Source organism: Lissotriton helveticus, chromosome 4_1, assembly GCF_964261635.1.
Source record: "Lissotriton helveticus chromosome 4_1, aLisHel1.1, whole genome shotgun sequence".
NCBI classification, from domain to species: domain Eukaryota; kingdom Metazoa; phylum Chordata; class Amphibia; order Caudata; family Salamandridae; genus Lissotriton; species Lissotriton helveticus.
Genome location: NC_136063.1, coordinates 78,382,403 through 78,410,217, shown reverse-complemented (window position 1 = coordinate 78,410,217; position 27,815 = coordinate 78,382,403). Strand labels below are relative to the sequence as shown.

The 27,815-nt window shown below is 45.6% G+C and overlaps 1 protein-coding gene across 1 annotated transcript in view; it reads right to left on the bottom strand.

The window, feature by feature from the left end:
* LOC144827881 (uncharacterized) overlaps positions 1-27,815 on the bottom strand; it is a 247,038-nt gene that overhangs the window by 105,040 nt on the left and 114,183 nt on the right. Inside the window, 2 exon segments of the mRNA XM_078686046.1 lie at positions 20,389-21,040; positions 26,933-27,160. Of these exon segments, the coding sequence (XP_078542172.1) occupies positions 20,389-21,040; positions 26,933-27,160 (880 nt within the window).

Genomic DNA, 27,815 nt, shown 5'->3' with positions numbered 1-27,815 from the left:
TATGCTATGTTTTGTTACCCTATGCTAAGCTTTGTTTTGTTATGCTATGCTATGTTTTGTTGTGTTTTGCTATGCTATGCTTTGTTATGCTATGTAATGTTTTGTTATGCTATGCTATGTTTTGTTGCATTTTATTATGCTATGCTTTGTTTTGCTATGCTATGCTATGTTTTGTTATGCTATGCTATGCTTTGTTATGCTATGTTTTGTTCTGCTATGCTAAGCTTTGTTTTGTTATGCTATTATGTATTGTGTTTTGTTATGCTATGCTATGTTTTGCTATGCTATAATATGTTTTGTTTTGTTATACTATGCTTTGCTATGCTATGTTTTGTTATGCTATGTTTTGTTGTGTTTTGTTATGCTATGTTTTGTTGTGTTTTGCTATGTTTTGTTATGCTATGCTTTGTTTTGTTATGTTTTTTAAAACATGTTTTTATTGACATTTTGCAGTTACAGTGACATGGTGTAGTAAGGATCATTCTCACAAAATACATTTACTGGTATTGATCTCGATGTGCATCAGTATTCATGTAGTTACTAGTCCAATATCTTGTTACTATTGAGGTCTTCCTATAAAGTAAAGCTGAATATAACTGGGGGGGGTGAACTGGGGGTTGCTCTTGGGATGTTGGGTACAGATAGCGGATGAGACCTGGAGGCGGCAAGTGCTCCGGAGTCGTTGCAGTGTAGCGAATTATCTAGGGTGAGGGGGGACCCATGATCGGTCTATGTAAGTAGGAGCGGTGCATACGTGAGGCGCCTTACCTGGTGCTGATGCCAGTTGGCTCTGAGGGCGCCCTACGGAAGGGAGCTGGCTATTGTATTTTTGGCTCGTCCATGTGCCTGTGTGGTGCGTGGCGTGTGAGGGACGTCCTCCGGGTCGTCTTGGGTCAGTGGTTGCTTAAATTAGTGTAGTAGGAGGGCCCAATCTATTGATATGGAATGTTTACGCATCCCCTTCGCCTCTTCCTCTCTCAATGTTTCTTCCTCCGCCAATGCCCATTTCTTCACTGCACCTACCCATGCGTCGATTGGGGGGCCTGTGGGGGATCGCCAATGTATGGCTATGTTTCGTTTTGCTAAAAAGATGGCTAATGAGGCAAACCTGAGGGGTACTTTGTGTTGTTTCTTTCTCTGGAAGATGCCCAGAGCACAGGCGTCCCACGTGTCTAAGAACGAGAGCCTCCGTGAGCTCCCTGAGTGACTCGTGTATATGTTGCCAGTATAAATGTAATGCGGGGCAGCTCCAGAACATGTGTTGAAAATCCACTGCATGCATTTGACACCTGGGACAGGAGACCTGGGTCTCGGGATAAAAACGTTGGAGACGTGCTGGTGTCATGTAGGCCCTGTGCAAGATATAGAATTGTATATCTTTAAAGCGCGCGTTGCGGGACACCTTCTTGGGATATTCGAGGGCTTTTTCCCATTACTTCTCGTGTAGGGAGCGTCCGAGTTCTTCTTCCCAGGTAGCCCTCAGAGTTTCTAGTGGAACGTTTCTGAGTTCCCTAATTATAGAGCCATCTGACTAGGTGTCGACCCACTCCCATATGTAAGATGGTATGTATGACTGGGTGGGTGGGAGGTTCCCCTGTCGAAAGGTCATGGTATTGACGATAGTTTCTGAGGAGTTGGCGGTGGAGCAAGAATTGGCCCGCGGGGAGATCATGTTCCTCTATCAGTCGCTGGAAGGGTTTAAGCTGGCCATCTTCAAACAGCGACTCCGTCTCAGTGATGCCACAGTCTGTCCATGTGCGTAACATATTAGGTGTGTAGTAGCCTTCCTGTATGGGCCACCCGGCCAGAGGGAGGATGGGAGAGTATGGGGCCCTCCCTGGCGACATGCGGTGTATTCTTTGCATGCATTTGCGCGCAACTGTTATATGTAGAAGATATGTCCGTCTAGGTTTGGTGCCCGGTAAGAGTAGTCGACGGATTTCCGGAATGGGTACCGGACCATTCACGGTGTGTGTCTCCCCCATGTGTCTGCCTGCTGTCCAGTTAGAGAGCCACTGTAATTGGGCGGCTAAAAAATAGGATTCAAATGAAGGGGCGGCGAGTCCCCCCGGTGTGGTAGGTAGTTGTAACTTTGCTAATGCTATTCTATGCTTGCCCTTCCCGCAAATCAGTGAGCCTAGGAATGCGTCTAATTCTTGGAAAAAGGCTCTAGGCGGGATGATTGGTAGATTCATGAAGTAGTATAGCAGCCTCGGAACTATTGTCATTTTGGCGATAGCCACTCGACCTATTGGGGCTAATGGGAGGCTTTTCGAGAATCCCACTGAGGATCTGATGCCGGCTAGTGCCGTACGGTGGTTGCCTTCATAGATATCGGCCAGGGAGTGATATAGACGAACCCCAAGGTATCGGGGGGCCTCTGAGCTACAGGCGATGGTCTGATCGCCTAATCTGACGTCTTGGGGTGGGGGGGTGCATATGCAGAGGGTACACTGTAGACTTCTCCCAGATGACTCGCAACCAGGAGACTCCCGCGAATTCTGTCAGTGTAGCCCAGATAGGTGTTAAATCAGCGGTTATGTCTTTGATATATATGAGGAGGTCATCAGCGTACATAGAAACATGCTTTGTTTTGTTATGTTATGCTATGTTTTGTTATGGTATGCTATGCTATGTTTTGTTGTGTTTTGTTATGCTATCCTATGTTTTGTTATACTATGCTATGTTTTGTTTTGCTATGCTTGGTTATGTTATGCTATGCTTTGTTTTGTTATGCTATGTTTTATTATGCTATGCTATGTTTTGTTGTGTTTTGTTATGCTATGCTATGCTTTGTTATGCTATGCTTTCTTATGCTATGTTATGCTTTGCTTTGTTTTGTTATGCTATGCTATGCTATGTTTTGTGATGCTATGCTATGTTTTGTTTTGTTATGCTATGCTTTGTTATGCTATGCTATGCTTTGTTATGCTATGCTTTGTTATGCTATGCTATGTTTTGTTGTGCTATGCTATGTTTTGTTGTGTTTTGTTATGCTATGTTTTTTGTGTTTTGTTATGCTATACTATGTTTTGTTATGCTATGCTATGTTCTGTTATGCTATGCTATGTTTTGTTTTGCTATGCTATGTTTTGTTATCCTGGTGTGTGTGTGTAGTTGTGTGTGTGTGTGGTTGTGTGTGTATGGTTGTGTGTGTGTGGTTGTGTGTGTGGGGGGTTATGTGTGTGTGGGGTTGTGTGGGTGGGGTTGTGTGCGTGAGGTTGTGTGTGTGTGGTTGTGTGTGTGGGGTTGTGTGTGTGTGGGTGTGTGTGGGTATGTGAGTGTGGTTGTGTGTGTGGGTATGTGTGTGTGTGTGTGTGAGATTGTGTGTGTGGGGTTGTGTGTGGTGGGGTTGTGTGTGGGGGGGTTGTGTGTGTGGGGTTGTGTGTGGGAGGTTGTGTGTGGGCGGTTGTGTGTGTGTGTGGGGTGGTTGTGTGTGGGGTCATGTGTGTGTGTGGTTGTGTTTGTGGTTGTGTGTGTGGTTGTGGTTGTGTGTGTTGTGTTTGTGTGTGTGGTTGTCGGTTGATAGCTTTATTTCGATATGCAAGTATCATAAAAGCATTACAAAATTTATAAAAACAGCACATCGTCAAGAGACTGTACATTTAAGAACAAAACAATTAGAAAATAGCAATAAAATCAACAATGTTATTTAAAAGTGTATTACATAGATAAAGACAGTCTTTTAGAGCAAATCAACCATACACATTTTAAAAATTTCGATACAGCGCAGACAACACGGGAAGATGTATCAGATAATAAAATCCGTAAAGCCACCAAATGCTGGCGAGTACCCAATTGTCTGCAAAGCGGTTTCAACCAGTGGGATCTTGGGCGGGCATAATCTGGGCATTCAAAAAGGAGATGGGTAACAGTTTCGGGCCTATTAGTGCATAGGGCGCAGTAACGTGATACCTGCGCGGGCTTGTTCCATCTAGAGATAAGGTCATTTAGAGGTAGTGTACCTAATCTAAATTTAATGTAGAGTCCCCGATCCATGGGTATCGTTATTATATCCAAATATGGCTCAAGGGCAACAACGTCTTTTATTTGCAAAAAAGCTGCGGTAGAATTGCAGTGACGCTGATTGCTGATGAGCTTGGCAGAGACCCATTCCCAATAGAGTTTTTTTAAGGTCGCCTTTGGAGGTGCACAGTGGGAGGACCAACACAACCCCAAACCTAGTTCCCCTAAGAGGTTTTTCATATCCTTAAGCCATTTGATCTTACTCCAACCGTCCGAACCCATCACCTCTGACAGCCCGTCAGCATAAGATTTTAGCTCTGGAACCCTCCACAACCGGGCCCAGAGAAGGAGAGGCCGTAAGCAGGCCTGATCTTTAATTGCTTTACAGCCAGTATCCAAGAGCACAGGAACTGTCGGGGTGCTCATCGGGACGGCCAGAAGGTCCTTTAAGAATTTATTTTCAGCTTTAGTCAGAGCCTCCACGTTACCTAGTCCCCATAGCTCAGCCCCATAGAGTGATGCAGTTACGGCTCGGGCTTTGTAGATATCTATTATTGGAGTTACACATTGCTTGAATGAATTCTTGTACTCCTTTAACAAAGCTCCCCCCACCCTTTTGTGACTAATGGTCATTTTATTTATATGGGGTGTCCAGCTCATAACATCACTCATTCTGATTCCCAGATAATCAAATTCTGACACTCTTTCGAGGGGGATAGAGTTCAGAATAGGAGGGCGGCCGCACTTACGGGGTGGGTGCATAATGAGGTATTTGGTCTTGTCCACATTGATGACAAGTCCTCTTTTTGTGCAAAAATCCTGGAAGCGGTTCAAAAGCTTCTGGAGGCCCTGAGGAGTTTTGGAGATGAGGAGGGTGTCTTCGGCAAACAACAAAGTCGGGATCCTAGTGCCCCCCAGGGAGGGTGCATCTGCTGGTTCGCCAAGCAGGTGCTCTACCACCCCGTTCACATACAGGGAAAATAAGGTGGGAGCTAATACGCAGCCCTGCCGGACGCCCCTAATGACTGGTATCCGGTCGGTCTTTTCCCCATTCGATCCCCATCGCACCTGGGCATAGTTATCTGTATGCAGTTTGATGAGGAGCATTAAAATATATGGGGGCATCCCCAAACCATACAACACCCTCCAAAGTTCCTCCCTAGGAACCAGGTCAAAGGCAGTCTTCGGGTCTATAAAGGCCAGATAAAGACTGCCTTTGCCCAGCTCCACCACCTTCCAATAAAGTAACAGGAGGCTAAAGACTTGCTCGATAGTTCCTGTACCTGAACGGAAACCAGCTTGCATATCGGACAGTATGTGGTTTTCATCCACCCAGTGAAGGATCCTCCCCAGAATGGCCTTACCCGCCAACTTCTGGGTTGAATCAATGAGGCTTATAGGCCTATAATTTCCCGGTATATCCCGGCAGCCCTTTTTAAAAATTGGCACCACCTCTGCCCCTTTCCAAGACTCAGGCACAGAGCCTCCCTCGAGAATTGCATTAAGGAGGCCAGAGATCAACACCCCCCATTCCCTTGGGTAGGCTCGGAGAAGGTCCCCTGGCAGCCCAACCGGGCCAGCTGCTTTTAGTGGAGCTAGAGTTTTAATCAGATTCATGACCTCCCGTACAGAGAAGAGGTCAGTGGCTCTATCCACCGGTGAAAGGGGGGGAGAAAAAGGGTCGTTGAGTGAGCCTTCTACGGCAGAGTAAAGTGCCTTAAAGTGGTTAAACCACGCCTGCGCAGTAATAGTGCAGGTCCTCAAAGTATCATCTGGGCGGTTTCTTCTACCCACCAGGTCCCAGAACCCTTTGGCATCTCTCCCTTGACTGGTGTGTGGTTGTGTGTGTGTGGTTGTGTGAGTTTGGTTGTGTGTGTGGTTGTGTGTGTTTATGTGTGTGGTTGTGTGGGTGTGTGGTTGTGAGTGGTTGTGTGTGTGGTTGTGTGTGTGTGTGTGTGTGTGTGTGTGGTTGTGGGTGTGGTTGTGGGTGGTTGTGTGTGTGGATGTGTGTGTGTGGTTGTGAGTATTTATGTGTGTGTGGTTGTGTGTAGTTGTGTGTGTGGTTGTGTGTGTGGTTGTGTGTGTGGTTGTGTGTATTTATGTGTGTGTGGTTGTGTGTGGTTGTGTGTGTGTGGTTGTGTGTGTGGTTGTGTGTGTGGCTGTGTGTGTGGTTGTGTGTGTGGTTGTGGTTGTGGTTGTGCATGTGTGTGGTTGTGTGTGTGGTTATGGAAAGGAGTCAAACACACACTTAACTCAGGCCGAGACCTAAAAATGAAGGAATGAAAGTAGGTTTGTAACCCCCTTGTTTTCTGTTTACCCCTGAAACTGCACCATGACTCTGAGTGAAGGCGTCCCAAATACAAGGACTGGAGTAAAAAAAAACCTGTAAAAGATTGGAGTCCGACAGCTGCTCTGCCTGTGATTAATGGCCATGATTCTTGATACATCCTTTGCTTTCTTTCCTAATCTGTTTCTGGTGTGATACATTTACTGAATTACTAATGAAGGTGAAGATGGGGTTTAGCTTCAGATATCCAATAGTATTGCAGACTTGGTACATTTTTTGTAGCAATTCCAGAAGAGCTGTAGTTGGAGCCTTTATCAGGGCCCGTGAGATTGTTCTAACGCTGAATACTTATATGTAGTTGGTGGCAATGTTTTCCATTTTTTGTCATGCACTATTCTTTTGTGAATTACCGCCAATAAAGACCAGCATAATTTCTTCGAGGCCATCACGAGAGATGAAGATCCCTGTAAAGTCCGCCATGAGAGTTAGCTTTGACTGAAATAAAGACCCTCCTGTTTGGTGGCACCTCCATGCCCGCAGCTGCAAGAACCTTATTTACATACCTGAGACCTAAGATGGATGCCAGAACATTGTTGAAATATGCATGAGAGCCCAGGGTTGTGCCTCGTACACGCAAGTGACGGAAGCAGGGCATATTCATTAGGCCTGTCCATTAAGAGATGCTTTCTTCGAGTTTCTCATCTGATGTAACGATAAATCAGTCTCCGGCTGTGGAGCTATCATTACAGCACTGCAATCAACACTGCCAGCAGAGGGAAAGGGCTTGTGTCAGAGAAAGCCGCCGTGCACGTGGCGGCAATTAGTCAGCGTGCTTTGTAACTTGAAAGCATAAAATATCTGGATAGTGCTTCCGTAGCTAATTATTTCTTCAGAGTCCCCGCTGCACAGTCAGCAGGAACAAAACCAGAGCGTTTCCACAGGGTGAGTGGTGACGCCGCAAGTGCTAGATTACAGTGTTTCATAAATAAGTGATAAAGTACTGCTAAGCCTGCATTTAAACTGACATTAAATGTAGGAATAAAAACGTTTAGCTCACTAATTCTCAAATGGCTACCGCCTCGGGAAACATGCAAAGTAAGTAATTGCGATCGAGAAAAAAAAACCAGAAGAGAGAATAAAATGCGAGGAAGGAGTTAAAAAATATGATAAGGGAGTGTAGAGAAATGAAGAAAACGGAGGGTGAACGAGAGGGGCACTATGACAGAAGAGAGAAGAAAGGATAAGACGTGAAGACGAAAAAGGAGATGAAAGCGAAAGGGGAAAGAAAGAGGAGCTGTGGACGGTGGGAGAGATAAAAGCCATAAGGAGAAACAAGTAGAAGTTGGGGGACTCGAGCTGGAATTAGAGAAAGAACTAGTCTAGAATGGAGACAGTGGAAGAACGGCACAAGGGAGGAAAATAGAGGCGTGGGGGTAGAAACGAGCAGAGATCGGTGAAATAAAGTCATACAGAAGAGAGCGTGTGTGGTTGGGTTTTACAGCGAAAGTAAGACAAGCTCTCGGCATTGCATGGCGGGGGGGCGGGGGAGCGGATTCCTTTGAAGACTGATGCGGGGGGAGCGGATTCCTTTGAAGTCTGATGCCGAGGCTCACAGGCTGCCAAATGGTGTGCGATGTGCACGCGCCCGGCTCACATGCACTGTAGGCAATCTGCCTTTGTATGCATTTTTCACAGCCCTTACTTTAATCTCGCCAAGCATCCCTAACGGGATGGCTTAGGCGACACCTAAAAACAGTAGCCCAGGACCCGATTATGTCCAGGCTGGACTACTTTAATGTTCAGTGCTTTAGTGTGTCACAGACACGTGTGAATAGACTCCACTGGGTGCAGAATGCTGCGGCACGCCTCTTGTTGACTCTCTCAAAGCGTGCCTCTAACGCGGCCACGCTGACTAAGCTGCACTGGCTCCCACTGAAGCAGAGATCCTCCTTCAAAGCCTTTTGTTAATGCTGTAAGGCATTAGCCAACAATGGGCCACGGTTTCTCCAATCTTTTATCAAACCCTGCATACCATCTAGGAAATTAAGATCCGCAGGTGCCATGTTTGGTAGCATTCCAAAGTGAAGAGAGCTCGTATTAGTGGCAGCTCTGTAAGTTATTTGGCGCCAAAACATTGGAACTCTCTCCTCCTTTCAGTCCGTCAGACTCCCTCTTTTGGAAAAACCTAAAAACTTGGTTATTTAGATCTGTTGGACTTTGTGGAATTTGCTGCGATCTTGGTTTGTGGAGTCTAAACCTTAGCGCTGGGATACTTCATTCCAATTAGCTACGCACCGTACAAGATCCTTTAATATTATTTTACATACTTATGTATGTATTTGGTTGTTAAACTGGAGTAATGAGGTGAAATCTTTGGCCAGACAGTATTACCATGTGTAAAAATGACAAAATAGTGAAGTATTGCTGTAAGAAATTTGCTGCATTATGCCTCACTATTTGCCTTTTCTTACCACATAATTTACTCAACACTGCAACATAATTTGGTTCTCCCCTACTGCATGATTCCAGTGGCCCTGATTATAGGTGACCTCTCAGTGACTACCAAGCTGAATCAGAGAGCGTCTTCAGACTGCCTCGGCAGAGGGGCCATTGGGCTGCAAGCAGTGCTGATTGTAGACTGGGGCGCCGGGGCAGTGTTTGTCTTTGAACGGTAGTGTTCCAGTGCAGCAGTCAGTGTCAATGCTTACAATTCTAATCACATTTTCTGTTCTGCTATACCTGTTGTGCAACCCTATTCCAGTCCACAGCATTAAAAAGGAACTCTTATTTCACTGGCATCCCATTCTCTCGAGCCTCTCCTTGGCCCCTGTTAACCCTCATACACATCCCATCCCCGGTGTGCCATGATTCTGCCCCTTTTGCACCCTCTTTGCAAACCTCTCTCTTGTACACTCCCTGTTGCTACATTCCCGCTTTATAAAAGTCACACATATTTAATTGGATTGAAGTTGGAAATACTCTTTAAGAAAAACAATGTTTTATGGCCAGTGTGAGCATTTTGAGCAGATTTAGAATAAACAAGACATTGATCAACTCTAGTGGTCCAGATGTATCCCTCTAGTGGTCCAGACAATGCATTTTTCTGTAAAAAAAAACCATGCAGCCTCATCTCCTTTAATACTCTTACCCATGATTTATAGTGACATACACTTCTTGTGGCAACAGTCTAATCATTATGCCAATATGTGATGTCATTTTGGTTCAATTCAAGTCACTCATTTCCAAAAGCAAAGATAATAGAGGGCAACATAAAATCTGATACATTTTTGTTGCCTATGATAGGCAAGTCTTGGCCACTGAAAAGGCTTTAACCAGTCTCAGAATAATTTGTAATTGGTGTTTGGTAACAGAAGTTCAAAATGGCAGGTCTTTTAGCACATCCCTGCCATGACTTCCTAGAGCAGAGCATTTATATTTACGTTGAAGAAAGAAAGAGGGGAAAAAAACGCAAATACTATAAGGCAATTTTCTTCTAAAAGCTCACTCTGCAGTGACGATAGCGACGATAATGAGTTGGAGGAGGACGAAGAGGAGGGCGATGAGACGGAATCATCGATTACTTCGTCTGCAGAGTCAGAGCATTCTTCATTGAGTGAATCTCAAGAATCAGAGACTTGCTCCCTACGATCAGAGACGGAGCAGATCAGTGCTGTGAAAGAAAGAAACCCGAAACCCAAAATTAAATCTAAAACTTACAAGACTAGGGGGAGGTCCCGCGTACGAAATAGTAAGTTAGGAAACATGTCACAAAAGGGAATACCTAAAAAGCTGGTTCGGGATAAGATAGATACAGATACATTGCATAGCTCACAAGATGGGGCTAGAGGCGGTAGCCTGCAGGAGCAGGAGCAGATCAAGGATCAACACCAAAAGCATGAAGACCCGCAAAAAGATAAATTTGACCTCTTACTCTCTACAATGCAACAGATACAAGGGGAAGCCCGGCTGGAGAGTCAAAGAGCTCGGCTGGAGAGTCAAAGAGCTAAGCGGGCTAATAAGAAAATACAGAGATCTCTCCACAAAGTACACGAAATGTGTGCTGAAGCTACAGGTAGACTGACGGAGGTTGAACAGAGGACCGGCAAAATGGAAGATGAGATGGAAAAGCTGCAAGAATTTAGGCAGGTGCAGGAGAAAACAGAGTCTGACATACTCTGGAAACTGGAAGATTTTGAAAATCGGCAGAGGAGAAACAACATAAGACTGCTTGGAGTGGAGGAAGGCAAGGAAGGAGGAGATATAAGAGCCTTTGTTGTGGATTTGTTGAAAGGCGCATTTCCAGAGATGGACACATGGGATTGGGATAAAGAGGTGCAACGTGCGCATCGATTTCCCCTCACACAGAAAAAGGGCAGTGCGGCTCCAAGAGCAAGGGCAATCCTTGTGTACGTGGGAAACTATCTTTTGAGAGAGGAAGTAATTATGAAAGCTAAACCCATGAAGCAACGAACCTATAAGGACATAACCTTTTTTGCTCGCCCAGACTTCTGCCATACAACAGTGGAAAGAAGATGGCGTATGCGGCAACTCATAATACCATTCCAGAATATAGGATGTGAAGTTTATTTGGTGTTCCCTTCTCGCCTTAAGGTAGGCTTTAAAGGCCAGTTCAGAGTCTTTTTTTCGGAAATAGTTGCGCAAGAGTATCTGGCTTTTCTTCGAGAAGAGAGAACACATAGAGAACGCAATACACAGGACGATCGTATTGAAAGTTTAAAACAAGTAGCTTTTATAACAAAGCAATAATCGAGCCTCTTCTTCAATATCATGAATAAATCTTTAAAAAATATGTATTAAGGGGGAGTGGCTGGGGAAAACTCCCCTGGGGGGGTGCGGCTGTCACACATAGGTCAGGATTGACCTATTTTCCAGTAAGGGAAGGGGGGGGGTCCTGTGGGAGGGCAGTCTGGGGAGGGGGAGGGAGGGGAAAGGGGCAGGGCACATAAGACTTGTAGTTGAAAAAGGAAGATTAGACATAGGCATACATTTCTTGTGTTATTCCTCTGGTTTTGAAGTGAAAAATATGAGGTATAAGAATGTCAAGAATGCTAAAAAAGTATTGAAAACTAAAGTAAGAGAAAATGTAGCTACTAATGCATTTATCACTGGGAGTTCTCTTTTTTTTTACTGGATATTCTTAAAATTTCTTTATGACATTTAGAATCGTAACGTGGAATGTGTGTGGTCTAAACGATGTTCAAAAAAGACAAAAGATAGCCACCCGACTTCGCCAGATGAATGTGGATTATATCCTTTTACAGGAAACTCATGTAATGAGTACACAGGAGTTTTGTCTCAATCAGTTAGGATTTCATTTAATAGCAAGATCTAGGCTCGGGGCAAAAAATAGAGGAGTTGCGATTCTATCAAGAAACAAAAATGTGGCAATTGGTAGAAAATTAGAGGATAAATGGGGTAGATGGGCAATTGTCGAGGTATTAATAGATGGAGTATGGACAACCCTAGTGTCAGTATACGGGTCAACCCAGGATGATCCAGAAATTTTGCAGTTTTTAGATGCAGAATTATCAGGATGGCCTACACAGGTATTTATAGGAGGTGATTTAAACATTAACGGGGCAGACGGGTTGGAGTCATGATCCTATAAAGGTAGAAAGAAAAGAGTGTATAAGGCACTGACTAAACTTTTAGAGAATAACGCTCTGCGAAACGTATGGGGTAGTACCAGACCAGACCAAGCAGGATATACGTATTACTCTGCATCACATCGTATTTGTGTTCGATTAGATTATTTTTTAGTTTCTAATGATTTATTGTCTAGAGTAGTAATCGAAAGGTTATCACGAATTTTTAGTGACCATAACCCCTTACTTTTAACAGTTAAGACAGGAGGAGGAATTAGATTAAGTAGGACCTGGACCTTTCAAAGAACACTTCTTTTAGATGACAATTATATACAGCATATGACTAAATGGATTAGCGAATTTTTTGAAAATAATAGAGGAAGCGCCCCTGTAGGGGTGGTCTGGGATGCATTCAAGGCTGGAGTCCGTGGAGAGACATGCAGTTTTAGTGCGTATAAACGAAAAACTGGGCGTATTAGAGAGGATAATCTGGAGAGGGCTGTACTCGAGGCAGAGGAGCAATTCCATAACTGTGTAATAAGGGGCAACCCGTCTGAAAAATCAAGAATAGATCTGATGAAGGCAAAAAGTGAAGCTGAGGAAGAGCTAGCGAACAGGGCAGCTCTGTATTACACTATAAAGAGGGAAAGGTGCTATGAATATAGTGAAAAAGTTGGTCATGTTTTAGCTATGCGGACTAGGCAGACAGTAGCCTCTGGCATCATCAGAGAGATTAGGGATGAGCATGGAAGGACACACACAGACTCGATTCAAATAAGAGAAGTATTCAGGAAATTCTATCAGAATTCATACGATCAGCAACACCTCTGTAACCCAGAAGAGATAAGTGACTATCTTCGACATATTCCGTTTAAAGGGATGGATATTGTAGATGCAGAAAGCCTGGAGAGACTGATGGATAAAATAGAAATACAAGAAGCCATGGCCAATCTCCCATCTGGAAAGGCTGCTGGCCCGGATCAACTCCCTTTGGAGTTTTATAAAATATTTTGGGAGAGTCTAGGTCAAGATTTAATCAATACCTTCCAACTAGCACAAACTGGCGAGTCTATTCCTAAATCTTGGGGAGGTGCAGACATTGTTTTAATATTAAAAAAGGGAAAAAAGGCGACTGACCCTGGGTCTTATAGACCTATAACTTTGATGAATAACAATACGAAAATTTATTCGAAAGTATTAGCAACAAGATTTGCAGGGATAATTGGTAATTTAGTTAGTGATAACCAGCACGGATTTATCCCTGGTAGAGGGACAACTCACCACACCAGAAAGGTTATAACCCTGTTTGATGTCGCTGAGGTCACAGGAGACCCGATGGCTGTAATGCTGTTAGATGCAGAGAAAGCGTTTGATCGGGTCTCCTGGGATTATCTTTGGCATACCTTAACAAGAGTAGGTATAAAGGAGGGCTTCGTGAAGGCCATACAGACATTATACATGAATCCGGTAGCAGCGTTGAGAGTTAATGGGGGGACTACGGATCAATTTTATATTAAAAGAGGTACACGACAGGGCTGTCCATGCTCTCCAATTCTATTCGCTATGTATATGGATCCACTAATTCGTAGGATAGAGCTATCTCCAGATATTCCCTCACAGGATACATTACTCGGCCCCTGTAAGATTTTAGCTTACGCCGATGACGTGGCGGTGGTAACACCAAACCCCACGGAGGCAATTGAGAGGATAGAGGTGGAAGCTCGTAAATTTGGGCATATATCGGGCTACGCCCTGAATACCACAAAGACGCAGATTATTAAAAATTCTAAGACAATTTGTAGAGATAATCGGGTGGTCCAACAGGGACTTTATTTAGGTATCATTATTACTTCTGACCTAAATAATCTAGTGGAAAAAAATATAGCTCCAATAGTAGAGAAGGTTAAAAAAGATCTTGACCGGTATGAGAACTTACATTTATCTTTAATAGGACGTGTTAATATCATTAAAATGTTGGTATTGCCGAAATTTTGTACATATTTAGAACAATTCCACTAGCCATTGAGAACAAGTGGTTTAAAATTTGTGAGCAAATGATCAATCGTTTTATCTGGGCAAAAGGCAAGACGCGGAGGGCGCTGAGATACATGTCACTCACACGGGAGAGAGGAGGTTGGTTACTACCAGATCTAAAGTTATATTATTGGGTTGCAGCATTGCAATATATGGGAGGTTTGATTGGAGGGGCTGAAGTGGAGGGTTGGGACAAGTCAGGGTCTTTAGCAATATATGGTCTGGCTCTAGGCATCAATGCCGAGAATGTGTTTCTAAGATTCACAGAAGGTAGCTACTTCAAAAGAACACGCTTTAAGACAGTAATAGCGGCGCATAACATTTGGAAAGGGTTTTCAAAAAAGGTGGGAATTGGGAAGTTTAATTTCTATACCAGATTGAAGGATAACCCCTCCTTACCTAGTGAGATTTTTTCAGGAGCTGTCTTTAAAGAATGGTATAGTCACGGGATAAGAAAAGTTGGTGATATGATGGGCCCCCAAGGGATTCTACAATTTGTGGATTTACAAACCAGTTTTTTATTAGATACAAAACACTTCTACAAATATCTCCAAATAAGAAGTTACCTTTTGAAAAAGCAGGGGGGTACACTGGGTTTTGGAAGAAGTACACTGTTAGATCTTGTAGAGAATGGCTCCGATTGTACTATTAGAAGATATTATTTAGAAATGACTATGTTAAAAAAAGATGACTTAGAGAAATGGACAGATAGATGGTCATTAGATCTGGAATTGAATGGGGATATCTTTATTGAGTCGTTAGAAATGGGGAAGACAATGTTATGTTCATCATCCCTCCAGGCCCAACACTATAAAACGCTATACCATCTATATTACACACCAGCGAAGATCGCTCAGTGGGGCGGTACATCAGGTACTACCTGCTTCAGATGCGGAAGCTCTAATGCTGATTTGATACACATCTTCGCAACCTGTCCACATCTAGACAAACTGAAACAGGACATTGTGGAATTTTTTCAAAGGGCAATGTTAATAACAATAGAACTAACACCGGCCACTATGTTGTTGGGGATCAACTCAGAACAAACAAGCTGTAAAAGTTTTATTTTTGTCTCAATGGCGATACTGAGGTTATTACTGGCCTCTGCCTGGCTGGAACCCAACTCACCATCATACCATCAATGGCTAGGAAAAGTAATGTCAGCACAAAAACTGGAAACCGCTATATATGCTAGGAGGGGTAAAAAGGGGAAGAAGATGGGTACGCAAATCTGGGAACCATTTATACGATGGAAGTATGGTTTAGACGCTTAAGCGATCATGTCATTAAGTTACTACATGAACTGTATATATAGCATATATTTGGATAATTGGTTTGTTTATGTTTGAACATGCTTGTGTATTTATAGCTATGCATTGTTGTGCTCTGCCCATGTCAACACAAAATAAGGGGGAAAAGAAAATATTTTAAATTTAAAAAAAAAGAAAAAAAGAAGAAAGAAAGAGGTTGATGGAGGTCGACATTTAGAGAGTAAGTACTTCTAAGTAGGCTTCAGGAGTGACAGCGAAGGCTGTTCGCATGGATACGAAATTCCTCTTTAGGTCCAAGAGGTGTTGAGACGTACAGAGTTCCTTAGTCTATTAGCCTGGGCACATTCAGAAAGATGACTCTGGTAACAAGGTTTGTGTTTGTCAGGATAGGCTCTAGTGGGTGGTGGCTGACAAGCTTGTGCCACTAGACTGAGTGGTTCATTTGGATAAGTCTGGAGAGCATGCGTCTGAGGCAGAGCGTTCCTTTGGGAGGCTTAGGGAGGTCACTAAAGACATAAACGATCCTTATGTTGGAGATTTTTGTGACAAGGCTCTCTCCACTGCAGTTACAGAGACACAAATTTAACAAGTCAAAATATGATAGACTTAGATGATTGAAATCAAGACAACCATGAGGATTTCCTCTTGGCAGCACACCAGTCCACTGCATTGTACGTTGTCTCCACTATTAGAGACAGGGATCGTCTATATCAGTGTTTCCCAACCTGAGCGTCGCGACCCTATGGACGCTCATGAGCTGGTAAGTTTTGTGAAAGTCCAAGCAATAAATAAAGATGCTTTTAAATTCTGTATTCATCTTGTTGCATTTGTTAAGCTTCATAATCAGAGAGTCAAATGTCAGTTTATGTCATCTGACAATTTGCTGATCATTTTTTAAACATGGGTATTGGTGTTTACAAATCCTCTCTGTAGGAGAGTAGGATCTGCTTCTTATAGTTACCCCCACTTTTTGCTGATGTATCACTGTTTTCGACTTAGATTGACTAGGATCCTGCTATCCAGGACCCCAGTCTAGCTGCCTCGCCTCTAAATTGATTGCATGTACTTTAGGTACACTCCAGATTGGATACTGGGGCCCCCCTATCAGTCCCTAATATATGGTATACTATGTACCCAGGGCATAGGTACCCCAGAGGCCTCCTAGGGACTGCAGCATGTATTATGCCACCCCTGAGAGACCATTCAAACTGACACCACAGATCTGCGACTGCAGCCTGTGTAAGGTGGTGCATGCACCCCTTACTTAGATATAGGTTTACTATATCTATTCTAAACCACTGCACATACAAACCTATCAGTCACCACTATGGCAGGCCTTATCAATCCTGAAGGCAAGGTGCTAGGTTTTATGTGAGAGGGTGCCCCTGCATGAGCAGAGCCCCTCTGCAGTCTTCTTAACTTATTTTGCGGGGTTGTTTGTGATGCAGCCAACTATATATATTTAAGTCCATTATAACCTTGTGGTGAAAGCTAACTTTAAAACTGCTGCTTAGAAACATGTTGTGTTTGGTGTCAAACACCTTGGAATCATACCTCCACACCAGTAACTGGTGTAAGAGGTATGATTCCACCCTTCTAGAGGGACTTATGTGAAACACCGGTACACCCGGTACCAGCTTTCTCTACCTGGGCATCAAAAAATGGATGCTGCCAGCCACAGACACGAGTCTGCCCTCCTGCTGCTGAGCCAAGCTTGGGCAGGGGAAGGCTTGACAATAGGTTTCCTGTCACAGGGAGGTGTGACCACCTCCCAGACATGATTTAGTGTATTGGGGTGGGTGCACTCTGAGAGTCTGCACTGGGGGCACATTTGGTGTTCCTGTGCATAGTCCAGTTCAAACCGGTTGCAGGAGCCATTTGCTCTTGCTCTGGCGTGAAACTAGACAAAGGACATGGGTGTAGCCACCCCTCTGTCTTGACCCTCCTATAGGTGGTTCCCCAGAGTTTGTTCTACCTCTTCCTTGGGTATATAGTAGGAACCCTGACTACAGAACATTAGATTTTACCTGGACTAAACTCTGCTACAGAAACCAAGTACTTTGACGATCTACACTTCGCTGGACAAAGAATATCCCTTGGAGTAAAGGAGTTACTCCCCTGCGGCAGCAGGCATCTGACCAGTTTGCATCTCTCGAGCTCCTGAGGACTCCGAAAGTTTCTGCAACACAGGGGGTGGGTTTCCGAGCGTCCCCAAGTTTGATCTGACCTCTCAGCAATTCTGAGACCAGTATCCCTTGTGGGAACCGTACAACCCGAACCCCTGTGCACCGTGTAATATTGCAGCAGCATATGCTTTTTGGCGATCTCTGAAGATGTGCTTTGGGCTACGTGTAGTGCTGACCCGGAGCAGTATTTCCTTTTTTTTATTTTAATTTTTTAACTTTATTTATATATAATTCTTCAAACAAAAAAAAATAACACAAGAATGTACCAGTTCGTGGATACAGTATTGATAAACACAGAGATCTAAATAAAGCTACAAAAGCAAGCAGATATTAAAAAATAAAAAGTACCAAACCATTAAATCAATATTGATTATAAACATAAACAACTAAGTAGAAAAAGATAAATACATTCTTTCAAAGCGTTAACCACTGCTTGAAAGGGGCCCAGAACTTAGAGGCCAACGCACAACGTCTTGTCCCCCTTAACAAATATATAGAAGACTCCAAATTATACCAAGCTAACATCCTTGCTCATCAGTTAAAAAAGTGTGAGCCTCTGGACTTAACCACTGTGAGGTTATACAAAGCCGTATCATTGCCCCGGCTACAAACAAAAATGCTCTGGTATATCTAGATCTTTCGTAGACTAGTGTGGAGAAGTGTGGCTCAATGGTTAGAGCGGCAGACCCTGATGCAGAGGTCTGGCCCGGGACCAGGGTTCAATTCCCGCCTTGGCGGGTCTTGGGCTCAATTTCCTCAGACCTGATAATTCTTGCCTCTGTGCCTATTCTAATCATGGGTCCCACTCTGCAACTCTGGGCAATAGCTTGCTTAATCTCCACAACGGCCCCAACAGCGCTGGGATGCCTGGCTTCACCTTGTGGGTGCCCAGGAGTGGGCATTTCACAGGGAAAAGCCAGGAAGGGTTCCACAGCGGAATGCGTACAGCGCCAAGACACCTCAGGGTATAAGTGCGCTATACAAGTACGAATTCATTTCATTTCATTTCATTTCTGGATATTCACACCCCAATACAACTAGACCCGGAGAACTCTCCACCGGAATATTAAGTACCTCATTGATAAAAACCGAGATATCACCAAGAAAATCACTCAGATTTGGACACAGATAAAACATATGTATTATATCTGCTGCTTGAAGTCTGCACCTAGAGCAGGAGTCTTCCCCCCCTACCCCACTAAGCGATCTTAGACGGGGTATGGTACAGATCAAACATAGCCATATAGCTTTGCGTACGCAAGCTGCCTGAAACTAAAACATAGCTAGCTAATTCAAGAGCAGGTCCCAAATCCACACCCGAGATACCTAATTTCCCCGACCACTTAATATTCTGAGCATCCAGATCATCAGGAAGATCTGAGAGAAAACATTGATATATAACCCCTATTCTAGCCCTCATTTTAACAAATTCAGTTAAAACAGTCTTGTCATAAAGTATGGAAGAATTATAGCAGTGTCTATCTAGGAAACTCCTGATCTGAAGGTATTTAAAATAAATCATTGGAATGCAGATGGAACCGTTCCCTTAAATAGGTAAAAGAGGCCAGTTGTCCATCAGACCCCAAATCACCGATGGTTTTTAAGCCCAAACTCTGCCATTTGAAAGTAACACTATCCCGAAAAATAGCTGAAAGCACATTTGTGGCATTAAATGGAGTATAATAAGTAATATTTGGAATATGGAGCTTGCGACGGATTTTCTGCCAAACTGAAAACATGGCCCAACTGACCTTAAACCTTATCTTTTTAAAGTAGCTCGGCTCAAGGACCCGTGTTAGGACACCCTTAGCGGTGTCGCCTAGGGCTATCTCATATGTAGATGGCCTAATACATAGAGGAATATCAGCTCTGTCCCCAGGCAATGGGAGACCCAAATTCTGTAACATAGTAGACCAATAGTAATATAACAGATTAGGAACCGCCCAACCCCCACGTGCTCTAGGAAGACACGTCCACTTCGCCGCCCTTCGTTCCCATCGATAGCTCCAGAGAAAGCGAAGACAAATCCTTTCAGCCTTTGCCAAGGTTTTATATGGAAACAACAAAGGAATTGTCCTGAAAAAATATAGGAACTTAGGCAAAATTAACATCTTCAAGACGTTACAACGCCCAAACAATGACAGATGTAAATGATCAAGCCTCTCCAGCTTGGTATTTAGGGAATCTATGGCCGGAAGAAGGTTTAAATCCAGGATGTCGGTAACTACAGGAGATATCTGTACTCCCAGATAGGTTGCTTCAGTTACCACAGACACTCCAGAAAGGGGCATATTTTCTGACTGGATAACCTGAGTTTTGGTGATATTTAACTTATAACCCGAGAGAGTGCCAAATTGCAAAGACAATGCCTCTAGAGCAGTAAAAGCAGACCCAACATCATTAGTAATGACAATATCATCGCATAGGCCATCGCCTTATACTCAACCCCCTGAACACTAACTGGGTGAATATCTGCACTTGCTTCAATTATTCTAAGAAATGGCTCGATGTATAGGGCAAAGAGCAGGGGCGAGCAGGGGCATCCTTGTCTGGTTCCCCTGCTGATGTTAAAGCACCCTGACTCCTGCCCTGAAATACGAATTGTGGCCCATGGAGAGATATAAAGTGAGTGAAGGGCCTCAATAAATTCTGGGCTGAATCCCTTCCAGTGAAGCACAGATCATAGGGACTCCCAGGAGACCATGTCGAACGCCTTTTTGGCATCCGACAGGATCACACCTCAAGGGGACCACGTGGTCTGTGCCCAGTCCAAAAGTGAAATAACTCGACGAACACGGTCCGCCGTATCCCTACCTGGGATAAAACCGTGCTGACATAGTGAAACCAGAGGGACAATAACCTGCGAGAGTCTAATAGATAAAATCATAGAATATATCTTGCTGTCAGTGTTTATGAGTGAAATTGGGCGATATGACGAAGGATTTAATTCCGATTTGCCTTTCCTTTTGAATAGAACCACCGTGGTTTGCCACCAGGAATCGGGCATAACCCCATCTTGGGCAGCCCTAAACACTGACAGCAGATCCTGACTGAGTAATGAAGAGAACAACTTATAAAATTCTAGAGGAACAGAGTCAGGGCCAGCAGCTTTCCCATTAGCAAGAGTTTTAATTGCCACCTCGGCCTCCTCCCAAGTACTTGGGGCAGAAAGTAATTCATTCTGCTCTAGCGTACCCACCAAAGTATCTAAGGACTGAAGAAACTCATCCGCCGCACTCTCACTTTGAGAGACCGCAGACTCCTCAGAATACAACAAGGCATAAAATTCCTTAAAGACATCCATTACACCCGCTGGAGTGTCCTGAATATTACCCTGCTGATCAAGGATGCGACGTATATGATTTGTAACACTTTTCTGTTGTAGCCTTTTGGCGAGAATCCTACCGGAATTTTCACCAAATTCATACATTGAAGTACAATACTGCACATATTTAGCAGCAAGATCCTGGCCAAAAGGCTCTAAAATATTTGATTTTAATACGGAAACCGCCTTGTGACTCTGGTCAATGCTCAGACCAAGATGAATATTAGCTGCTAACTCCAATTCTGCCAGCCGCAACTCCTCAAAACGTCTTTTAATCTCCTCCTGCGTCTGCTTCCAGCGATAAGCTGAAAAGCTTTTTGTCTCCCCACGTAACACTGCTTTAAATGCATCCCAGACTACACAATCTGAGGTGGAAGCCCTATTAATATTCATAAACTCCATAATCCATCTCTCCATGTGATCTCGATAGGCCGAATCCAGAAGAAGCTTTATCTCAAATGTCGAGGATCTAGGGACATTTAATCGGTCGCTCCCAGAGACATTCTGCCACTAAAACATTGTGATCCGACAGGGTCCTTGGTAAAATAGATATATCGACTGACCCTACAAACTGACCAGTAACAAATACATGGTCTAAGCCAACCATTTTGTTATGAGGGGCCGAATAATATGTATAGCCATCTTTATTCTGATGATGATAATGCCAGGCATCAATCAAGCCGTGCTCTAAAGTCAGAGTCTGAAGTGCCTTAAAAACACGAGGTTTCCAGCCAGAGTAGTTAGAGTTTGTTACTAAATTAAATTGACTTAGCAGATTGATATTAAGGTCCCCAGTAAAAAACATTGGGTGTGGCCAAGTTGCTAATTCAATATTTAGCTGCCTAAAAATTTCCGGATCATCCAAATTGGGGCCATATATTGAGCAGCCCGAGAATGACCAGCCATTTATAATGACCTCAGCAATCACCCACCTGCCTGCCTTATCTTCTTTAACTCTCTTGCAGCAGCCTATTCCTTTCTTCAGAAGAACAGCTGCCCCCCCCCCAGAATCATGGAAGTCTGATGGGAGCAGGCTAATAAGGTCATAGCCAGGCAATTTTAAGGATTCACGCTTACCCCATGGTATGTGGGTCTCTTGGAGACATATGTCAACCTGCATTGTTTGAATGATATTAGAGAGCAACCCCCGCTTTTTCCCGTCATTCAACCCACAGATATTCCAAGAGCAAAGCCGCAATCTGTTCTGCCCCATTGCTAAAAACTTTTAAACCCTGCTTTCTAAAGAACAAGTTTTTAATCTGTACTTTAGTGACCATCAACAACTTCCAAAAGATGAAGAGAAGAAACATTCGGTCACAACAACATATATTACTTCCATGACTGGAAAAGACCAAAACAGAGCAGGCCCAACACACCCAGCACACCCTGTGAACCCCCCTCACCCTCCACCACCACCCCCTAGACCCACCCGAGCCCCCCCTCCCACCCACCCTTCTCCCCCCTCACCTCCCTCATATGGCAGCAGGACCAAAGTCCTTTCGATGGTTTAGGATGGTGCACCCACTCTCCCCTGGGTCATACCCCCGCCTCTCAAAACATCCCCCGAGGGCATGTACCGATCAAATAACAAAGAATACACCAAATACATAATCAGCATATGAAGATCAGACCAGCCCTCGATATATACCATGACATTATCAATAGTCCCCCCCGATCATATTACTCAGAAAAAGTAAAGCTAGAATGTCCACTAAATAGAGTCAAGTCAAGTCAAGTCAAGTCAAAAAATTTGTATAGCGCACTACATACCCAGAGGGTTTCAAGGCGCTTAGGAAGGGGAGGAGGGTTATTTGTCAAATATCCACGTTTTAAGCTGCTTTCTGAACGCTAGGTGGTTCTGGGTGAGGCGAAGGTAAGCGGGGAGTGAGTTCCATGTTTTAGCAGCCAGGTATGAAAAGGATCTGCCTCCCATGGTGGTCTTGTTTATGCGAGGTACAGTGGCGAGGGCTTGGCTGGAAGAACGTAGTTGGCGGGGGGGTGTAGAAGGACAGTCGAGAGTTGAGGCAATCTGGTCCGATGTCGTAGAGTGATTTGTGTGCGTGGGTAAGCAGTCGGAAGGTGATCCTCTTATTGACGGGTAGCCAGTGGAGGTCTTTAAGGTGACCAGAGATGTGTTCGTTGCGTGGGATGTCTAGTATGATCCTGGCTGAGGCGTTCTGGATTCGTTGGAGTTTCTTCTGGAGTTTGGCGGTGGTACCTGCGTAGAGGGTGTTTCCGTAGTCCAGTCGGCTCGTGACCAGAGCGTGGGTGACTGTTTTCCTTGTTTCGGAGGGGATCCAGCGAAATGTTTTTCTGAGCATGCGGAGAATGTTGAAGCAGGAAGAGGAAACGGCGTTGACTTGTCTGTTCATTGAGAGTGAAGAATCCAGGATAACGCCTAGGTTCCGTGTGTGGTCTGTCGGGATGGGTGCTTTTCCGAGGGCTTCCGGCCACCAGGAGTCGTCCCAAGCAGAGGGGGATGTACCTAAGATGAGGACTTCTGTTTTGTCTGAGTTCAGTTTCAGACGGCTTTGTTTCATCCATTCGGCAACTTCTTTCATTCCTTCGTGTAGGTTAGTTTTGGCGGTGTTGGGGTCTTTGGTGAGTGATAGGATCAGTTGGGTGTCATCAGCGTAGGAGATGATGTTGAGGTTGTGTTGGCGTGCGATGGCCGCGAGGGGGCTCATGTATACGTTGAAGAGGGTGGGACTGAGTGAGGATCCCTGTGGTACGCCACAGATGACTTCAGTGGCCTCGGACTTGAATGGTGGGAGGCGGACTCTTTGTGTTCTTCCGGAGAGGAAGGAGGTGATCCAATCAAGTGCTTTTCCTTGTATTCCGATGTTTCTGAGGCGCTGAAGAAGGGTGCTGTGGCAGACTGTATCGAATGCAGCAGATAGGTCGAGGAGGATGAGGGCGACTGTGTCTCCATTGTCCAGTAGAGTTCGAATGTCGTCAGTTGCTGCGATGAGGGCGGTCTCAGTGCTGTGTTTTGCTCTGAATCCCGATTGTGAGGGGTCGAGGGATTTGTTGGCTTCGAGGAAAGCGGCGAGCTGGTTGTTGACGGCTTTCTCGATGACTTTGGCCGGGAATGGAAGAAGCGAGATGGGGCGGTAATTTTTTAGTTCGGTGGGGTCCGCTGTTGGTTTTTTCAGAAGGGCGGTGAGTTCAGCGTGTTTCCAGATTTCTGGGAAGGTAGCGGAGTTGAAGGAGCAGTTGATGACGTCTCGGAGGTGCGGTGCTATGACGGAGTCTGCTTTGTTGAAGATGTGGTGAGGGCATGGGTCTGTGGGGGATCCTGAGTGGATGGAGTTCATCAGGCGGATGGTGTCCTCAGTGGAAATTGGATTCCAGGCGTGAAGGGTGTTCACGGGGGGAAGATGGTCAGCAGATGGTAGGGTGGGTTGGTTTCCGGGAAGGTTGTCAAAGCTGTTATGGATGTCTGCAATCTTGTTGTGGAAAAAAGAGGCTAGGGAGTCACAGAGGGTTTGGGAGGGGGTGATGTCGTTGGAGTTGGCCGAGGGATTGGAGAATTCCTTGACGATGTTGAAAAGTTCCTTGCTGTTGTGGGCGTTATTGTCAAGTCGATCCTTGAATGCTGTTTTCTTGGCTTTTCGGATCAGTTGGTGGTGAGTGCGGATGGCGCTTTTGAAGGCGTCCTTGGTGCTGGTGGTTGGGTCTTTTTTCCAGGCCTTTTCTAGGGAGCGGCAGAGTTTCTTGGACTTCTTGAGATCATCGTTGAACCATGAGGCTTTCTTGCTGCCAGGTTTTCTTTGACGTTTTTTCAGTGGTGCTAAGGCGTCGGCGGTGTTGGATAACCATAGGGTGAGGTTGGTGGCGGCTTCGTTGGCGTTAGAAGAGAGGGCTGGGGAGTTTCGATGGAGTGATGCGGAGATTTGGTCCGTGGTGATTTTGTTCCAGTTTCTTTGCAGGGTAGGTTGGGGGTGGTTGATGGGTTTCGGCTTGTTGTAGGTGAAGTGAACGCAGCTGTGGTCAGTCCAGAGGAGGTCCGTGGTGTGGCTGAAGGAGACATGGTTGCTGGATGTGAAGATGGGGTCGAGTGTGTGACCTGCGATGTGGGTGGGGGAAGTGACTAGTTGTTTAAGTCCGAGGTTGGCGAGGTTGTCCACGAGGGTGGCGGTGTTGTGGTCGTTGATCTTTTCGAGGTGAAAGTTGAGGTCTCCCAGAAGGATGTAGTCTTTGGAGGGGAGCGCATGAGGAGTGATGAAGTCCGTGATGTCTTCACTGAATTTTGCGCGGGGTCCTGGTGGTCTGTAGAGGAGGGTGCCTCTGAGTGTGGTCTTGGGGTCGATGTGGATCTGGAAGTGAAGGTGTTCGGAGTTAGCGAGGTTGGCGTCAGAGCTGGTAGAGATTCGGATGGAGTTCTTATGGACGATAGCGATTCCTCCTCCTGTGTGGCCGGTACGGTCCTTGCGAGTGATCTTATAGTCTTCCGGGATGGCAATGGTGATGTCTGGGGCGGAGGAAGTGTTCATCCATGTTTCTGTTAGGAAGGCGACGTCTGGAGAGATGGTGTCTAGTAGATTCCATAGGTCAATGGCGTGCCTGTGGACTGATCGGGTGTTGAGAAGGATGCATTGTAGGTGGTTGGGGTCAGGAATCTGTGGTGTGGTCGTGGCGGAGATGTTGTCGGTGCCGATGAATTTGCAGGAGTAGCAGGAGAAAGGTCCATGGGTTTGGCCAGGGGTGGCTCGGACGCAGTTGGGAGCGCGACCGGGGTTAAGGGCTAGGAGGGTGGCGGCATCGTAGGTAATGCGGGGGGGCTGGGAGGGACGGGGGACAGGGGGTCTGGCGCTGGGCGCGGTCCAGGCGCGGACGGGCGTAGACGGGCTTACCTTTGGCGCACCTTCGGCGCGACTGGGGCGCGAACGCTGCGCGTAAACGCTGCGCGCGGGAACTATTGTCATATATGGATGGGGGAGGGGGAGGGGCGAGGGCGTCTCAGCTGGGAGGCGGGGCAGGCACACGAGGACGACGAGCACAACAAATAAACAAAATGGAGGCGGAGGGGGGGAACAGAGCGGAGCACAACGCGCAAACCACGATAAAACAGCAGAAACTATCACAACACAGCGCCAATGAGTCCAATAGCAACTGGGCACAAGCAGGCAAGACAAAAAGCAACTTTGCAGGCAATGAGCGGAGCGCTGAAGGCTGATGCGCAGATCACGTAAAACACAGCACAGTTAAATAAAATACAGCGACAAAGATATTTAGCGCTAGCTAGGCACAGGCAGACAGGTGAAAAGCAGCTTGTGAGGCAATGCAGCGCTACGATACCAGGTCTCAGCAGAGGCACTGGGAGCGACCACTCGGCTCGTCAGAGAGGAGCGAGTCGAGTCCAGAAACTCCTTTGCCTGAATCTCAGAAGAAAAATGCTTCGTTTGACCCTGAAAGATTACTTTCAACTTTGAGGGGAAGAGCAAAAAAACCTGTGCCCCTTGGCCTGAAATGGAGTAATACGCTGGCGGAGCTGCCACCTCCGCTCAACCGTGGCTGGGCAAAAATCTGGTCTGACAAAAAATTCACAGCCCTTTCCCACCCTTCTCCTATCAGGTCTAGCAAGATCATAGATTTTCTCTCAGGCCAAGAAATTATTCAAACAAACAAGAATTGCTCGTGGCTTATCACCAGGAGCCTGCTTCTTCTTCTTAAACGGGAAGCGATGAGCCCGCTGGACTTCCAGCTGCCAGTCTCATTGCTTAACCTCTGGAAAAGCTTCGTCAAAGAGCTCCACGACGAACTGGCGAACATCCTGACCTTCTTTGCCTTCGTCAATTCCTAGGATCCTAAGGTTATTCCTTCTTGACCTATTTTCCAAGTCAGTCAGTTTCCAAAGGACTGAACCGCCACTGCATCTTCCAAAGTAGATATACGCTCTTCCGCCTCAACCATCCTCGCAGTGAAATCAGAGCAAGTTTTTGCCAGTCTTCAAATAGAATTTTGCATCCTGCGGCAGGCCCCCTGGGTTCGAGCATTCTCCTGTCTTGTCTCCTCACGGTGGGCCATGATGGACTGATAGATAATAGATAGGGTTATTTCCTTCGGAGGCTTCAATGTAAGTGAAGCGCTGATATTGCCCCCTGTAAGTGTCATTACCTCCGCCGCATTAGCTAAATTATGCTGCGCTGAGAGAGGAGAGTCCGGCAAAGCTGATAATGTAGGGCCCAAGCCAGGGCCACCCCCCAACACTGAGGGTGTATGAATTTCACACTTCGCGGCTTTACGAACTGTACCAGCGCCCCCATATAAAGTCTCATCTTTAGATGCCTCACTCAGACGCCAATCCCCAGATTCGCTTTCATAATCAGACCATTCAATCTCATCGCCATCCTCCACTGAAGCCCCAGAATGATCTGACATGGCATAGAATTTGTCGTTTCCTTCAGCTCCTTCAGCCCCCTCAACCTCCTTTAAATCCACAGAAACTTCCGAAACAGAGTCAGAAGAGGCGGCCCCCAGTGCTGAATGATTCAGAACTTGTATTTTAGAATGACTACAGGACCCATCATACATTGCTCTGGAGCAATAACATCAGGACAGGCTTCCTTATTCCCTGCTTCACATAGAGACTCCTCATGGCCTCGGTGCAAAACAGAATTGTTTGGCAATCTTGGTGAAGAGTTTACCTCATTCATTGTAAGGGCAGAGTCAGTTCCTTGAACGCACAAAAACGTAGGCATACTACTGCCCTCCTCACGGCTGGAAACAAGGGCGCCTGATGAATGAGCGAACAACATCACCCCTGCCCTCGGAGCAGAATCTTTTACCGATTTTACGAAATCTGCCGATTGTTGACAATCCACTTCCTGAAACATTTTGCCTTTATCTTTGAAAGACTGATGCCCTAATATCTCGGGAAGAGTCTTTTTTCTTTTTGGAATGAGCGCCGAAGTTACCTTCTGCTTGCTGTTGACGCCTGCAGCTGCCGCTGCCGCCAAACTCCCGCTAGATGCTCGCAACTCCTCACCGCCATCACCGCCAGGACCAGCAGCGCGGGTAGAGCCGCGGGTCCTCCCCACACCTGAAGCATTCTTAGGGGCTGTCTTCGGCGGCATCGCGGCACGCAGCACCCGAGGAACAAACGGAAAGCTCAAAATCGGACGTGCCTAGAGCCAG